Source organism: Cyrtonyx montezumae, unplaced genomic scaffold (assembly GCF_038088225.1).
Source record: "Cyrtonyx montezumae isolate F1298 unplaced genomic scaffold, pur_monq_1.0 scaffold_13, whole genome shotgun sequence".
In the NCBI taxonomy this organism is placed as follows: domain Eukaryota; kingdom Metazoa; phylum Chordata; class Aves; order Galliformes; family Odontophoridae; genus Cyrtonyx; species Cyrtonyx montezumae.
Genome location: NW_027071859.1, coordinates 35,826,620 through 35,845,031, shown reverse-complemented (window position 1 = coordinate 35,845,031; position 18,412 = coordinate 35,826,620). Strand labels below are relative to the sequence as shown.

The following is an 18,412-nucleotide window of genomic DNA, read 5'->3' as shown; positions in this document are numbered from 1 at the left end:
CTTGCTCTGGAGGACATTTTGTTTTATTTTGGGAAGTTATCGGTTACTATCAATTATCTTAAAAAGGTATGTAAATTGCAGAGTAGAGTTTGGGTCACCTATGGACATTTTGTGAAAAGGAATTGAAATGGCACAGAAATTGTACAAAAGTGTCTTCTGAATTCAACAGGAGATTTAACGGCCGGACCGAGGAGTTGGCACCCATTGCAGTGCAAGAAGTGGAATGCTAATTAGGGATTCCCAAATCCTCCAGAAGTATCCATAATTAAAGCTTGTTGCGGCTCTTGCATTTAGTGGCAAAAAAGCCCAATATATACTTTTTACATCTGCTATTTCAGCAATGTCTTACGTTAATTCATTCCAAAGTTTTTAGAAAGATGAATGACAGAAAGGAAAATTGTTCTTTTATTATATATTTTAGGAGTCTATCTATACTTGATAAAGTCATTAATAACTCAGTGTTCTAGGGTCGCTAATAACTGAGAATGTTTACTAATTCTTGGCTTCACCAAAGCTGTTTGCTACTCCTGCCATTCGTTTTTGAAAATGCTAGAACAGTGGAGACCACTATGTCATTTAATGCTCTTAAGACATGCATATGTATACACACATGCACACAAATGTAGATACACTTATGATTATTTAAGTGTACATTCTATCTGTACTACTGCTGTAATGCAATAAATTACCAACTAACACTTTGTGTTGTTACCAAACTACTTTTCATCATATTTCATATAAAAGTCATCATAGCCTTAATGTAATAAAAAAGAACTGAACTTCACTATTTTATTTTGAATTCAAATACCTAGTTGCAGTAGACCAGTTCTCTACTCTGAGGCACAAATATGCCAGCTGCAGCTTGATATCTCATTCCCTGTAGGCATGCATTACTCATTTCAGTTCAGCCACAGAGTCTTTGTGCGACAAGCTATAAAAAGCTCTACAACACTGTGTATGGATCTATTTGGTACTTGAAAGAGGCAGATCTGATATACGGTTGTGGATAATCTACTGTTCCTATTTCTCATCACTACCTGCCTATCAGAGGATGCTAGATAAACTACTTGCATATGAAAACAGGAGCTATTTTATAAGTCTGTGCAGTGGGATGTCATTTGAGGATTAATGATAATTCGTGTGACTGGATGATTTCTATATTGTCATGCTAGGACAAATAACTGAGAGCAGGATTTATTTTGAAGATTTCACCTGGAGAGCCTTTCCACTATCCGCTTGCAGGAGGCTGTTGTTGATTTCCTAACAATTGTCTGATCTTGTTTCAGGTGGTATGTAGCATACAGGACTTCTTTGTGAGTTTGCTGATGTGATACAGGAGTCACAGAAGATCGATACTCTTTTGGACAGTTAGCTGGGTACCTGGCAGGATAGCCCTTCTCAAAGTGGATTAGCAGTTACAGTCAGGCAGCTCAGGTCTCCACAGACTCCAGTGAGAACTCATGTATTTGTTACATCTGTAAACGCTAACGCAGACACGTAGAGATTTGGGTGTTGTAATCTTGGAAGAAATCTGATCCTGAATATTTAGTCTGTGGCCTGTTGTCAACTAGGCTGTGGGGATCGAGTGATTAATTTGGGCAAATTCGACTCTAAAAATATTCTCACTCTATCGATTGCTGCAGTTTCCCTCCCAACAGCCACGTAAAATGCGCAAGGCAGTCAGGATGCCCAAATCCCAATCTGTCTTTGAATTTAAATCCAGTGTTGGATTTGGCCAACCATTTTCCTTTCTGTAGCTTTTCTGTTGCAGTCTAAGAGGAGACCACTGTGAGATCAGGAGGCCTGTTGGACTAATGTGCTTGCTGGTGATAAGGAACTGTGCTACAAAGTGGAAATGATGGGGCATAATGGAAATTCAACTGGCTGAGCCCATAAAAATTGGAAAGACAAAAGGAGGAGCTGAGCCCTGAGTGACAACTGCAGGCTTGTTTTGTTTCTCATTGCTCAGCCCCATTACTCTGAATTTATTCAATCTTTGCTTTTCCTATGAAATTAACTTTAATTAAAGTTTAATCATTTTTAAGCTTTTATCGTTCATGAAAAAAAAAATCCTTAAAAAAGAACATAAATATTTAACTCAGAACATTGCAAGACTGAAGAAGGGCAGTAGTACTAGGGGACTAGTCTACTTCTGGGTAATGTAGAAGAGCTGAAGGCAGAAATGTATTAGAGCCTACGGATATATCAGGGATTGCTTTCTATGAGTGACAATACCTGCTGTCCCCTGGGCTGTTGCCATGACTTTCATGCCTTCTTGAGATATGTTTTATTTCTTCCTTGGCAGTCCATCGTTTTCAGAATGAATGAATGATTTCTGAATAAAGCTGCTTAATTGAAAGCCTTAAATTTCATCCGAAGTGTAAAGCTGAGTTCTGCCATGGGCTGTGAGGGCAATTCACTCAAATGAGAGTGTTTCTTCTGGGACCTGCATGCATTTAAATTGAGGACAAACTGAGCACCATTGACTGATACTGAACTTCAAAAAAATTTGCTTTTTCTCGCCACTTCCTTGGTAAACTAGCATTTCGTTTATTTATTTTAGTGATTTTTGTTGCCTCCTTGTGACTACAAAAACTTGCTTCTATCATTTCTCTTTCTGTATCTTTCAGTTTTTCTAATAATTGTGCAGTTTCTTGGGCACTGAGAATAAATGTCCATGCATAAATTATTCTTTCTGAGAAGCAAATTGATCACAGTCAGGACAACCTGAATTAGTTCTAGATATGTTAGATATTTTATGTATGGATTTGTCAATCAAAATCAACAATTAAAGATTCTTCAAATAAATAATTGATTTTTTCCTTTCATTATGATGTTTCTAGTGATAGAGATGGAGCAATAGGAGTAAATTTGTAAAGCAAAGAAATCATAAAGGCTTGATGTCGACTCTAAATATATTTCTGCAGTGTTTATCTGGGGATCGTATAGGACTGAAGGACAAGTATCACTCTTGGAGTCTATTTTCATATTAGTTTCCTCTGAAGGGAAGCAACTTCCCATGTTCTATGATGACTCCAGAGCCAGGACTCCATAACGACTCCATAAGCAGATAGGACCAGGAAATCACTTCAAAAACTCACTCTGGCTTCGAACAAAATGCTAATATGGGTACATGCACATTGTATTAGCATTCTTTCTATCCCTATTTAGTCTTGAAAAGTTGAAATTCAAGACATAAATAAAAAACAAAAACAAACAAGAAACAACCCACAAATAGGAATTTTAGGTTTCCAAATCCTTTTAATTTTTGTACATGCCTTGCTGTATTCACATTATCAGAAAGATACCTGCCATCTTGCCAGATGCAACAGCAATTGTTCGTGTGTCTTTACTGCAGTCTCTGCTGGGATGTACCTGAGCTCGCACTGCTGTCAGTGATACCTGTGGATAGAGTCTTTAATGACAGGTGCCACATAACTGTCTTTAATACTCAGATTCTGTGTCAGCGTGGCTATATCTATGCAAGCTACAGCTATATAAGAAATTGTGTGGAAACATGCACTAGGTACATTTCTTTTAATAAGAAATAAAACGTGCTTTAACAATCAGTTATTCACCTGGATAATGAAATGGTCTGAGAAAGTACTTTGTCAAATTCATGAAAAATATCTGTCAGGGAAAATTAGGCAAAAAGGCTGAAGATGGCTGATTGATTGAGGTTGCTTGTTCCTGCTGTTGGATGTGGGTCTCCTCTGCCTCTACCTATATTCTTTCTGCGAGCATCTGATATAGGTCATAGCTAGTGGCCTGGGTAGGCAAGTGAACCTTTAATCTTATTCAGTTTCCTGGTATTGCATGATTGAAGTCATCCAATGTTCAAGACACCCACTGTGTCAATGGGTGTGGATCAAATCTTCATGGTTTCATTTCTCTCAGATGAGTAATAACTACGTTCTCTGAAATCATTGAATCATAGAAAGGCTTAGGTTGAAAAGAACTTGAAAGATCATGTAGTTCTGACCCCTCTACTGTGGGCAGGGCTACCAACTGCTAGATCAGTCTGGCCAGATCCAACTTGTCCTTGAATGCTTCCAGGAATGGGGCATCCACATCTTCTCTGGGAAACATGCAGAGAAATATGGTCCATAGGATTCCATTGAACGTGGGCATTGTGTGTCCACAAAGCTGCTCTCCTAGGAGGTTAGGGGATTAAATGTAACTGCACACTGAAATGGAAAGCGTAATAATCTTAGTTAAAGTGCTTGATTAGGTGAGAGAAGCAGAAATTCACAGCATTTGCACTGAAAAAAATCTTTTGTGTGGTTAGATGAATATCCTCTTGTCTTCTATAACAAAAAGAAAGTTCATATTTTAATACTATTCCATGCTGGCTCCCTAATGCTTCTTTGGGTATCAAGCTCCTTTGTTTTGCAGTCGAGTTTAATCACTTGCAGAAAATGCTTGTTGTATCACACACTCTTCAACCATGCACATTATCCCTTAATTATATACAGCTAAGCCCCTCTTGACTATAAGACATGTTGTTTGTTCAAATGCACTTACAAATCCATTTTCTTATCAGTTCTTTGCTGAACATTTACACAACGGGGCACTGTTTAAATATGAAAATAAACCTTTTATTAAAAAAATGTGACCCACCCACCTGGCCTCCATCTGTGATTGTTCTGTCTCCACAATCTGTTGTCTGCTTTTCCTCAGCGTGTTCTTTATCTTTTTGGATGGCTACTATCTCTGAGCTGTGTTATTACCCCTCCCTATTTTCTCTGTGCTTAGTTGAAAGTGACATTTCCAAACCATAAAGATCTGCCAGGCAGATTTGATAGACTCTCTGCTGTACGACACAGTTCTACTCTGCATGTGCAATTAGTAAAGACAGCTTCATCTCACAGTATCACAACTCAGGCTGTAATATTTGGAATTAGAACATTGTGTGAATCTGGGAAAACAAGATTCTTCAAATGTTATTCAATTTCAGTTTATTATCAGTGAATTGCTATTGTAATACATTTTTTCTTTTTCTATTTTCCATTAAAGAGGATCAATGTCTTTGTAATCTATTACTAAATTGACACTTTAATCTTTAGATAGAGATATTAAATCTATTTTTATTTTTAAAGATTATAGCTAAATACTTACACACTTGCAGTCTGTACACTGTTAAAAAATGTGCTGATTTCAGTGAACCTGGAAGGGAACCTCTTCCTAAGGAAAGTTAAGTGCATTTTTTGTTCTTCCTTAGAAGTGTTTTTTATTTCTTCCTCTCCAAGCCCAATGTAACTGAGTAGAACAGTTACTTTTTTGCACGTGTTACTCCCTAAGAACCACTGACGACTGATAGACACAAACATTTTTTTCTAAGTAGGACAGTTGACTTTAAATGTTGGGATATCTGAAACCAGTGTCTGCCATTAAAGTTATTTTTAGATTCTTAGAGGCACAGTTGTGCAGAAGTTTAATTGTTTTGCTCCCATGGGTTCTTGAAAGCTGGTCTCTCGTTTATATGGATTTGTCTGCTCTACAATGCTGGACATGAGGAGAGTGTTAGAGAAACCCGTGAAAAATTTCTGCTGGATTTAGGCCTGGAATGCTAATGGTAGGTCACTGTCCAAAGGAAACAAAAATGTGTTATTAAGTTATTTTAATTTCATTTCAATTGGAACACTTACAGAGATGTCTGCTTCTGTTCTGTTTTATGAATAAGCTCTCCAAAACTATTTCTTGCCAGCCAATTATTAAACATCATTACAGTCAGATAAAATTAAACATCTCCATCAAGTTGATTGGTCTAAGCTTCAGAAAATTTATAGTGACAAATCTATTTGCCTCACTTCATTTACTGAGAACTTTATCCTAAACGATATGCTCTGCGTCCCAAAAAAGCTCAGTTATTTCATGTGGGACAAAAAGATTTCATGAAATCATTTCAGGTTATTCTTAGGCCATTATAGGATCTCCCATTACATTTGTATCTGCGTAGTTGTTGTAAGACAGGATATTGGGGCATCAGGATAGAGTCCTTTGTGTGAGGAGAGAATTGATGATGTAAAGATAGACTGAATGAGCAAGCCTAGCACTGTTCTCTCCCCATCAGTACAAAAACTACTCAGCTTGTATTTTCATTGATTTCACATTTTATTATTACTTCAATTAAGCATTTCTGCTGGAAGAATGAGAAACAATTCTCAGCAGAGCTCTGAAGAATGATAAGCAAGTTGGAAGCTTTCATCTCTGCCAACCATATCTCTTTGGCTAACAGACCTTGCTGACATGTCTCTATGATAGACCAAACCGTATTCCTGTTTTCATTCTACCTTTGATAATTTTGAAGCAACTTCAGCAAAAATGTTTTCACAGTTTTCTCTTCACCAGTTAACATTTCTTGTGGAAGTTTCAAAATATTTTCCCCCCAAAAGAAAAAAATTGGCAGCCAGGAAGCAGGAAAGTCTTGGTAGGTATTTGGAAACAGTACTTGTGGAGTTTGGTGAAAAACACTGTGACTTCGTGACCAGAGGAGCTTGGCAGTCAAACTGTCAGGACCAGGACTGTTCAGTTAGCTGGGGACATTAATAAGCATTAGAGATGGTCATGTCAGGGGACATGACAAGTCCTCTGCTTCTTAGGAAAGGTCATTGTCTTGTAGTTGCAGCAGTGCTGCGTGATGTTGTAGCTGTTTAGAGTGGGTCAGTCATTTTTTTTATTTGAGTGGAGGCAGTGATGCTAAAAGATTCTAAAACAACTGAATTGTTTAAGAAAACAGAAAAAGAGGGAAAGATGTGGAGGTCCTACCTAGTAACTAGTACTTTCAGTTTCATTTAGAGTATATTTCTATGTCTACTATGCTTAAGATGTTTTTTCATGATACAAAGATTCTTGCTTTGTTGGAAAGTCAGATAAGATGACCATGGGAGTCCTGTTGATGTCAAATTCAAATTTTTTTTCCAAATGGTTTATCAGTTAATAGATTTTACTGTATTTTTATTTAGAAAACAAGCAAAACCAAAACAAAACCCCAGAATGTCTTCATTTTCATTACAACTCCTAACTTTACGTGATTTTTGTTCTCTGAAGAAAATAACAGGGAACCTTTCCCAAGGCGTGTTTGCAATGGAAAAGTCCAAATGTGCACTGAACACCTTGAAGGATTAATTTCTTTATGAACTGATAAGGCGTGGCTGTACAGAACCTCTCTGATGCTGGAGAAGTTTGGGGACATAACTGCAGTGCAAGAAGAGAATTGTGTATAAAGTAAGCTACCTTGAAGACTATGAGGAATCTTTTGGTGCTTTGCTGTTTGAGCTACATCCAAAGAATAGGAAGGACAAATTAAAAAGAAAAAGCTTATGAAATAATCTATTGTATTGATGTCCTTACTATTTATTTATTTTTTTGCTCAATTTTTAGGACTGTTAGAATTGAACTTTGTGAAAGCTAAAAAATACATTGTTACATGTTTGGGACATTTTTAGTGTAAAGTTTTTGTGCGTTTGTTTAGAAATAAAGCACTAACTGCAGTGAAATTTGCACTTGCTTCTTGTTGAAGCAATGTCTGTTTCTGGGTGATGCATGTAAATGATGTGCTATTCTGAATTAGATAATCCTCTAACTTTCCTATCAGAACACTATTACTTCTGTAACACAAGTTACTGTGGTAGTTACTGTTCTTAGATCTGCTGGATTCTTAGTTACCATAATTTAAACTGTCAATAATGACTAATAAAAGCATTAATAGAGAAGATCATAACTGAATATTACCTAGTCAGTCAAAGTTTTAAAATAAAACCAAATAGCAAAATCAAAAAACTCACAACACTCCTTTCCAAATAAACGAGCAAAAACAAATATGCAAGAGTCAGCCAATTGCATTCTTCCATTAGTTTTTTGACTGATTGAGAACCTACAGAGGAAGACAGATAAAATTAATACTACTGACAAAATCCACGCTTTAGGCATTGTTTCATATTTGTGATGAATTTACATTATGTGCTGCTAAGTGTGGAGTCGTTACTCCTAATCTGGCTCATAGGTTAGCTCTGTGCAGAAGCTACTCCAGCACCTTGAAAACTTTATCTCAGGGATGGGCACAGCAGAAAACAAAGGGGAAAAAAAGGGGAAGAGGAAAGGGAAAGAGGGAAGAGGAAAGCCACTGTATCTTTCTTCCTTTCAGTTCTGTAACCCACCTTTCATTTTGTATTCTCTGTTCTCTAATGGAGTTCAAAGCTGTCTGTATTTTTTAGTGTATCTCTCACGTGTGAATTTTCCTAAAATATGGAGTGGCTTTTTATTTTTGCTTCCCAAGATCGTTAATGAGAGGCACATGCCGAAATCCTTGCAAACTCTGAAAATGTAGAGAAACATTATTTCATAACCTCAATGCACTCAATTAATTGTGATCAAGACTAAACTGGAATTTCTTTAATTGACATCTAAGTGTTGACTTTTATATACTTATTCAGAATCTTTACTTTCTAGGTAATTTTGCTGTTACAGTATAGCGATATTGGTTATTCTTTGATTTGCGGGCTACGTTCTTTATCCTGATTGATACGACCTTGTGTATAAATCAGCCAGCAAAACACTGTAGAATAGTTCTTTGTTCCTATAACACTTCTTTGCAAGTTTGTATGTTGAATAGGCACACACGATGACGTGCTTAGTAATTTTCTAAAGCAAATTTGTAGGGAAGTAGAGGTTTCATTTCATTTGATGGAAAAAATGTGACTGAGTTACTATTGCTTAGCAAGCATTCTATTTTTGGATCTTCGTTTGTGTGAACAGTGGTATGTGAACATCTCTCAAAAGGCATTAGCGGGACTTTGGACAATAAGGGCATATTAGGCTTGGGAAGTGAATACGAGTCTGAGAGATTCCTGACAGGCAACAGCAAACATTTGGTGGATGATGGTATGCAGCCATGGGACAGCCCTATTTAGATATGTCATTCACACTATAGCTAAGACACCATTAAGAGTCTTCAGTTTACTCTGACTAAACCATACAACATAATTCCTTGGTTGAAACATGAATAATCTTCAGATGCTATTGCAGTTTAAAAATCAAGCTAAAATAAACATCTTTTTCAGCTAGACATTAATCATTACATAGTAGTTAGACAAATAAAATACTACAGTCTGAGATCCTTATAAAAGAATATATATTGGGTGCCAGAGAAGGCATAACAGATGCCATCTCTCACTATGAAAGTAATTTACAGTTTCAAACACAGTAATGACTTGAATGTACACAAATTATTGAAAAAAAGGATCAGAGGTTATAAAGTCTCCTTTAGTAACTGGGTTTCTTATGTCTACTATTTCACACTGATGTCCACATTTGGGAATTATATTATATAATGGTTCGCTTTCAGTTTATCTAAACTTTTCAGCTATGTTGGCTAAAAAGTGCCTGTGGCGGATGTTGTGATCTGCTAGCCAAGTGTGTCATAATAGAACAACGCCCATCGAACACCAAATTTTTTTCTAAATTGTATTTTTGGTACTGTAGAAGATTAAGCATTTTGCATTTCTGGTGTCTCCCATGCCAAATTGTCATATGTTTCTAGCAGGTTCATACAGAAGGGGGGTTGACAAATCTTGCTATAATCACTACCCCATGTTGTTTTCATCCTCCTTGTCTGCTGCTCATTTTCGTTGTGAAAAACCCTAATATATCAGTGACAGGAGGTCTGGATTTGTGGCCGACTGTTATAATTACTCCCACTGAGGCGCTGTCAATAGGATTAAAATAAAGATTCTGGACCTGTCCATCGTAGATGAGGTCAGCAACACTAGCAGTGGGAGTACTGTTTCTGCAAGCTGTGCTTTCAGCTCTGAGTTATGGAACCACAGATATTAATATGAAGAAAATGTTTGAAAGCTCCAGTGGAGAAAGACCAGCCCTTTTTTCTGCGTTAGTTAAAACATCCACCTGTAATAAATAATCTAACAGCATCCATCTATGTCCTGACCATACATGTATGTATATTAATTTTCAAATGTATCAGAGCCCCAGAGAGTTTCAATTACAGAACAATCCATTTTGCATTTTATAATTAATAAAGTCTTTGCAGCTGCATAACTTCATCCAGGAAACATCTGCACAAACTCCTTGTGTATACATAATTTTTGTGAAAAGGGGGTTAGCTGAATTGTCTTTAATGTTAACAGGTCTGGGGAGGGTAGAAATGTAAGGAGTTCATTAAGATAACCCAAAAGAAATCGCAAGATTGAAGGCTTGTGTCCACGCAAATGGAAAGCAAATTCTAGTCATTGCCTAAAGAAAAAGAAGTGCAGTGTGTAGGATCACTTTTACAGGTGGTCAGTTTACTTTATTCAAGTCAACAGTAAGAGTGCCTGAGGTGGGCAGTCATTTGTCTGCGGTTCTCAGAGGGTCTTAATCCCAAGTTCATAAATGGTTAAAATTTTGTAATTATTTGTTTGACATATTTTGACGCTGACATTCTTAAAGTATCTATTGTAAAACTTTAGTTTCACCTTCTTCAGTGTATGTGAAACTGTACCATGTGTGTCACTAAAATTTACTTACAACTGTAAAAACAACTCTGCTGACACATTTTGGCATCTTTATTTTTCTCTCTGTAAAAAACATGAGTCCACTTTTTAAAATGGTATCAAATAGTGCAGTCTCCTTTTTGCAACTCATTATGTTTACTTACTTCCATAGAAACTGAAAAATCATAATCAAAAGCCACAACCAATTGTGTGCTCTTTAAGCAGGTATGCCACCTACAATCCTTCCACATCTAAAAATTGAAATTTCTTTTTTTTTTTTTAAATTTGATTGCAAACAAGTTTCTTGATTAATGTGTCACCACCCTACAACTGTTTATTCTTTCTACTTTGGCTGTATAAACATCAGTAGTTACACATGGCATTCTTAACCCTTACTGTATTTCCATCATCCTTCCTAATTTCAGTCCTGTAGCTAATCTAGAAGCAAAATGAATCTCTGTGGTGTTTGTAGTGAAAAGATTACATAGAAATGAACAGTATTTAACGTGTTCCTTTTTCGTGTCCCAGAAGTGGGACTCCAGAATGCTGTTTGCTGCTTTCCACATCTGTCACATCTGTCTTCATTCCCTCTTCCAGAATTTCTTTTTTTTTTTTTAATATGGAAAGAAAAATATTATTTGGTCTCTACCAGTCTACTAAGGCATGTGATGTGCTCTCAGCAGAGAAGCTGCTATTTTGCTGCATAAACTGGCGTTAGCATCTCTAGTTAGAGTGGCAAGTGCCTTAGTATGCCATATTGGTGGCATTATAGCTCTTAGTAGATTGTGTTAATGTTTCAGTATTTTTTATTGTTTTCCAATATTCCATTATTTACAGTATTTGTATAAGTTCTTAAGCACCCAACCACATGGGCTCGAAATGTGATTGCACTGACTGCAGTGGCATATGTTAAACACATCTTTGAAAGGGTATCCTGCGCTGCCACTGCAATCCTGCCCAGCCAGATCCTGCTGTCACGATACATCATTGTTATGACTGAGTGCAACTGAGTGCAACTGAGTGTAGAGGAAGAAAGCACCTTGGTACAAGCCAAGAAATATTGCTAGTGTCATCTTCACAGGGGCCTTTCATCATATGCAGACAGAATAGTAGAGGTCTTTATCTAAGGCTCTCAGACAAGGAAGTTTAAATATGAAATGACATGCCCTGCTCAGTTTCAAAATTCAGCTCTGTGGTGAAGGAGTCTCACTCATCCGGGGGCAGTTCACATCGGCTTTGTATTTCATGGTGGAACTCTGCCAGCTTCTGAACAGAAGAAATCTCTTCGCTATGCAGAGGAGGTGGGGAGGTGTGCTTTGAGGAGCAGCCGTGGCTATCACAGGCAAATAAACAAGTCCAGGGTGCTGGGCAGTCCTGGGTGGTTGCAGGCCGTCAGTCTCTACCAGTTTTGAGGATCAAGTAGCAAGCAAAGAATTCTATCTTGGCTGAAGTACAATTCTCTCCTATATTTGTTGTGAGTTTTGTAATATGTGGGGAAATAACTACTAGCTAACTTTTAAAGAGTATTTTACATTAGGTTGGTAAGTGCAATTCTGCCTCTGCGCTGCCAGAAGTGTTACTGCTCTTGGTTTTAAACCTTTTCCTGGAATGGGTGAGACTTTGTAGCACATTTGAACAAAACAGGAGCTTCAGTTGGGGATGGCTGTTCTTCCTAATAACTGGCTTAAAATGACAAATCACAATGAATATAATTAAATTGGTTTTGTGCTGGCTTTCATCTCTTTGTCACCCTCACCTTTGTCAATGTCCTAGAAGCCCTTCAGTAACAAAATCACTCCAGAATCTTACCTTGCTTGAGTGAGAGCCAAAGAGTTCCAATTTGCTGAAACCAAGGCTGGCTACACCTTCATAGTGCTGCCTCACTAGGTAGACATGCCTGCATGTCTCCCATCACTGCTTCAGCACCGTACTCTGATTTACAAATAGACTCCTTTGTTGGCAAAATGTGTTACTGCTGAGTGTTCTCTTGCACCAGTGAATTGAGATATTATAATGAATGTGATAAAATGCAATTTGAACTGCCTCAAGTTTGTTCATGAGATACTTTTGAAGAACTGTACACATTTCCTTTTTTTTTTTTTAATTTTTAGATTTTATTTTTAAATTTATTGCTTTTAGATTTGCATTTGCAGAGTTCCCTGTAATGTTTGGCTATTTCTTCTTCTTTTGTCGACAACGATAATTTGGCACTGTAAAACAAAAGGAAAAAAATGATAGTAAAAGCATCAGAAAAGTATTTTAAAGTAGTTCTTTCCAACCTGCGATCACATTTTGATAAGTGGTCTGCGCAACACTCTGTTTTGATAGAATTCTGAGTTGCACATTTCTTGACATGGACAATGTTAAACACAGGGAAGTATTTATAGCATTTTAAGAGCAATATATGTATTCTATTTTATATTCTTCTGCTAAACTGATTTTTTTTTTAATTTGATTTGTGAAGTAAAGGGGGAAAACAATATTGTTGCTTTCCTCTAACAAGTGCTTTTAACTGTGATGTGTGCCCCAGCATACTTTCCTATCTAAGGAGTTACTAAGTTTCTTAAATTTTTTTAAAACTATTTTCCTACTGTTAAAAATGTCATATCTGGATTACACTGCCCCTTAAATTTACAGGGTTCCTTAGTTGAAGGGGTGGTTATTACATGTCATCACATAAACCTCTTCTTGGAAAAAGAAGAATGGAATTGTAGCATGGTTCAAGTTTCTGAACCTGCTGCCCCCAGTATGCTATGAGGGGGAATAAATGGTTTTCAGTCATGTAAACTAGTGTCAGATATTCAAATCCTTTGAAGTCTAGTAAGAAACGCACACTTACTTTAAATAAGCAACTAAGCACATAAATGTCTTGATCAAGGCATCAGAAAAAAATAATAAAAGGAGTTTTCTATTTACATTTTGCTATTTCTGTCTGAAATCTCTATTTTGCTCCGTGTCTTTGCTTCAGATATGTCTCCTGCTGAGAAGGACAGACTGGAATCACAGTAGGGATCTTTGCCTTTTAAGTTTGCTCTTTGCTTTTGCAGAGGGCTGTGTGCTGGAAGGCCCAGTGTATTTGTCCAGTGTTTTGCTCGGCATGAGAGGAACATGACTATTTAAGAAAGGCAGGAAACTATTATTTGGTCAGTATTATTGCAAGTACTGAAAGAGCAGACAGAAGTTTAAATACATGTCTTAAGGTACATGAATACAAATCAGTTCAGCTTTTGTGCTCTTTGTCTTTCATCAGGAAATTCTGAATCTTGAATGAAGGTGTAAAGAGCTAATTCTGAGATAAATTTAGCACAACTAGAATTTCACTGCTTGTGTTTACCCAAAGTGCTTCTCTAAAATTATTTTTCTCCTTTTCTTAATGGTGTATGTTTGCAGCTACTGTGGTAGATTCAAACTATAGCATGTTTTACAAGCAGAGCTTGTTGGTTTTTTTTAATGAAAAATCATGCCCCTTTGTCAAAGTCAAAGGATACATGCTTTGCATGGTTATTTTCTCTGCCAGGTAATTCCCTGCTTGTTGATTTATTTTTTTTTCAGCATAACAAACTAAATGTTACAGTGTTTCCTGTCCTTCAGGCATATTTTTCTTCCAAAAGTTAATATACTGATAATAGTACAGGGCCAGAGCTTCCAATTATCTTATACTGGTGTGATCCAGTGTGGTTTTTTACTAACTAATCAACTTTATTATTATCTTGCCTCTAAGTTTTTCTTTCAATTGCATAAAATGCATCAGATTAACGAGAGTCACATGGCCACAGCTACACTGCGATTCCAGTCCAAATGCTGCTAAAGTCAAAGACACTCTTCATTGACTTCAGTGAGATTTAGATAAAGCTCATTGTTTTCTTACTCTTTCCATGACTGCCATACCAGAAAACAGAAATAACTGCTCTAAATATCAGCAACTTCTGATACTTTGCACTTCTATTCTGAGAAAACATCCAAGCAAATATGAATATAACCAAAGTAAATTCTCTCTCTCTGACTTCAGAATGACTATTTAACTAGCTTTAATATTTTGATATGTAATACTAAGTTTCCCCCTCAGTTATTTACATACAGGTGGCAGCTTAGAAGACGGTTAGATTGTTTGTGAGGGATAGGGAAAAAGAATAAAATCGTGTGGTTATAAAGTCTTTTGTTTTATTAGAAAGTTCTGGAGAACTTCTGTTTACTGGGTTTTTTATGTTGGCAGTGCTTGTAAGTTTGCCCGTAACCTCAGTGCTGAAATGGAGTCTTAATCTGTTTCCAATTTCAGCATTGTGTGATCTCCACTTCTGTCTTTCCCATCCCCTAAAGCTCAAATAGTTGAGCAATTCTTAAGATGGCTTTCTAAGTTGTAGTCCTTTGCTTGAAAGTGTTGCCAGAGGTATGTTTTATGGGTGTTTCTGCTTTGGGAACTGTGACAGTAGCTGATAAAAATATTCCAAATTGTTAAGTTCTTGAACACGACACGTTTTTACTTTCACAGTCTCACAGAACACAAAACAAAATATGAAGTGATCTTGTGTGCATATTTTGAATTATCCATCTTCTAACCCTTCCTTAGAAGTTTTGTTAGATTTGTTTCAGCCTAGTTGTCTCTCTCTGTGAAACTGGAAAAAATATTTGTGCTACTCATGCTGTCAGCCCTCCTCCTATTTCTGCTTGTCCTGTACCAGCACCACCTGTCCAACAAGTGTTCACACCTCATATTTTTCCTGGGGATCAGACTTTTCTTGTGGTTTGTGGCTTCTTTGGGTTTCTCAAATCAGTAACTTTTGCTACCTTAATTCCAAATCAACTGATTCAGAAATTCTTCAGTGGACTTAGCGAAGAGCTTCCCCAGGCTTTTTTCACTTATTTGAAGTTCTGCAGGAAGTACTCCAGTTGTTTCAAACCATTTTTCTACTCTACTTTGGTGAAAAATGATGTTTATTTCTGTGTCCCTGTGTTAAAACATTGTGCTGCAAACTGCTGGCATATTTGTAGCATATGCTTGCATTCATAAAAAATGCTACAAAAACGTTAATAGTGCCAACTAGAGAAAGAGAAATTGTGAGCGTATCTTGCTTTCACCACCCTAATAGAATGGGTAGTTTTGATGTTCATAGCAATGTGTGCTAAATACAATGGAGACAGAATAAAGATCTCAATACTATTCTGTGCAAATCTAAGTCTTAATTTGTGTTGTTCTTTAGCTTGTGGCCGTGGGTTCTACAAATCATCTTCACAAGATCTGCAGTGTTCCCGCTGCCCTACTCACAGCTTTTCTGACAAAGAGGGATCTTCAAGATGCGACTGTGAAGATAGCTATTATAGAGCACCTTCTGATCCACCATATGTTGCATGCACAAGTGAGTCTGTTGTGAATTTAATAGTAAAGGACATTGCTTAACCAACCAGGTGCTGTCATTTGTAGCTAGCAGTTTCTTGTATTTGAAAAGTACATTTGTTATAGCAAACAAAATTGAAAGGCAGAGGGGGAAAAATTGACAGTGAACATGGGATCAGCAAAAATGTAATCTTCACGTTTGCTTGATATAATATTGGAAAATATTGCATGTTGAGTAAGTGTGTAATTCTTAATGGAATACAGGCATAGCTTTCTTATGGCATTAAAACTGATGCAGATGATGTACTTTATGTGATATAATATAAAAATGAGTAACAGGAAAAATACAAAGTAGCCTGTGTAGATTTGAGTTTTAATTGAAAAGTGGTTGGATCTGGCTTAAACTTGCATCTTCAGATAGACTAGCCTGCACAGATATGCGGATCAAATAGTGCAAGTCTGCTAAATCCAAAACAGCACCAAATATCTCTGTAAATCGTACCAGAGCTCATAACAAAGAGCTACCATGCTGGTGTTATATGTTTAGAAGAAAGAAACAATTCCCATACTAGGAAAACTATAAAAGGCAACCTTTAAGGTACATTAACCAATCCTTTTAATTGCTCAGAAGAGAAACGGCTCAAGTCAGTTGCAGTAAATACACAGACAATTGTTAGCCTGATGCCTTAATGGAAAATAAATAAAGCTCTTGCCAAGTGAGTTCAAGGAAGCTTTTATGGAGCTTGTTGTAAAAAATAATGAAATGTTTATGTGAAGAAAAATGCTTCAGCTATTTTCTGTCTTAGTAATTAGAATGCTAGCTGCATGTCCCACAGTGGTTCTGTGCCTTTATGTTGGACCTTTTCTGTGTTAAACAGGACCTCCGTCTGCACCACAGAACCTCATTTTCAACATCAACCAGACTACTGTGAGTTTAGAGTGGAGTCCTCCTGCTGACAATGGGGGAAGAAATGATGTGACCTACCGCATTTTGTGCAAGAGGTGCAGCTGGGAGCAGGGTGAATGCGTTCCTTGTGGGAGTAACATTGGATATATGCCCCAGCAAACTGGATTAGTAGATAACTATGTCACTGTCATGGACCTGCTAGCTCATGCTAACTACACATTTGAAGTTGAAGCTGTGAATGGAGTGTCTGACTTGAGTCGTTCCCAGAGGCTTTTTGCAGCTGTCAGTATTACCACTGGTCAAGCAGGTAAGATTTCACCATTCATATGAATATCAACAGTGTGAGACTAAGAGAAATGGGGAACATGCAAACCACAGATGCAGTAAATCAGGAGCATGTTTGGTGCATTCTGGCTCGTTAATCTTTTTGCTTTGCCAACTAGTTAAGTTGAGTTCATACTATTTCTTGGTGATCTCTCCTGTTTATTGGCTTCAGGATTGCTTTCATAAAACTACATGAAAAACTTAAAGAAAATGTAATGGCTTTATTATTAAATAGATTTTTTGAATTCTGAAATTTTTTTTCCTGCATCATGATAAGTTATTCCCTAGTATTTGAAGAAAAAGTGGATGTAAAAGTCTTACACGTTCTTTCTTTTTGGATATTTTAAAACTGTATAGGAGTCCCAGGTCATTAGAAGGTGATTTGGATATCTCATAGTGTTTTTGGTGTTCATGTTTTCCCGTGGGATTACATTTCTAATTTGTCTTGTATTTCTAGATATCTGATTATGAGATTCAGTGAGAATGTGATGGTTATTCTTTGTTTCTTCTACTTATCATAATCTGACAGGTGAAATGTCAGGGAAAATAAAATCAAACCAGCGTATCACCCCAGGGGGAACAGGGCTTTAGTTGTCTGCATGCTCAGTGAAAAAGCAGAATTCTCTGATTTGGGACTCTGAAATGATAAGTTATTTCTTGATAAAAATACATAGGCCTCTGAATCTACAGTATATCACAATAAAAATAAACTTATACCTTTATGTGTTAAACCAAACAATAATTGCAAGATCTATCGCTCAAAGAAATGCCTTAAAAATTGTATGAATGACTGTTGTTTGCTATAAGAACAGCTAACCTGTGTTTTAAAGAATATTTAAGATTTACATCTTCGAGGAAAATGTTATTGTGATCAAGTTCTCCTTTTTTTTTATCATATATAATTTCAGGTATAATTGTTACCTTATATTGATACTTGAGACTGAAGACAAAATTACCATACATTTTCCCTGTTTGTTCATTGCCACATGAACATGCAGGGAAAATGGCAGTTATTTAGTTACTCCACACTTTAAAGATGGTAATTAAAAAAGAAGACAAGAAGTTTTATTTCACTTCCCCTCCCCTCTCCTCACCCTCAAACCTAGGATGGTTTATGTAGTTATTAAAGTTAGTCTGGAATATTTATGGGATATTTAAATTCCCCATACTGCTTCCCTGCATACCAAATCCACATTTTATTTGATTTTGTAACCAACTCGATGACTGAAAGATTTGCTCTCTGAGTTCATTTAGTTCTTGGGGTTTCAGATGAGTTTTTGAGCACTGAGAGCTTACTCTGAAACTGTTTTTGTTTCACAGATTATATTATTTTAGCATCTTGACTTTTCATTTTTAAAA

At 36.8% G+C, this 18,412-nt stretch overlaps 1 protein-coding gene across 4 annotated transcripts in view; it reads left to right on the top strand.

Moving 5' to 3' along the window:
• The window catches only part of EPHA7 (EPH receptor A7), a 156,334-nt gene that overhangs the window by 38,851 nt on the left and 99,071 nt on the right, over positions 1–18,412 (top strand). For all 4 annotated transcript variants that reach the window (XM_065731030.1, XM_065731032.1, XM_065731031.1 and 1 more), the window contains exons 4-5: positions 15,689–15,844; positions 16,701–17,036. In XM_065731030.1, the coding sequence (XP_065587102.1) occupies positions 15,689–15,844; positions 16,701–17,036 (492 nt within the window). The remainder of the gene's footprint in view (positions 1–15,688; positions 15,845–16,700; positions 17,037–18,412) is intronic.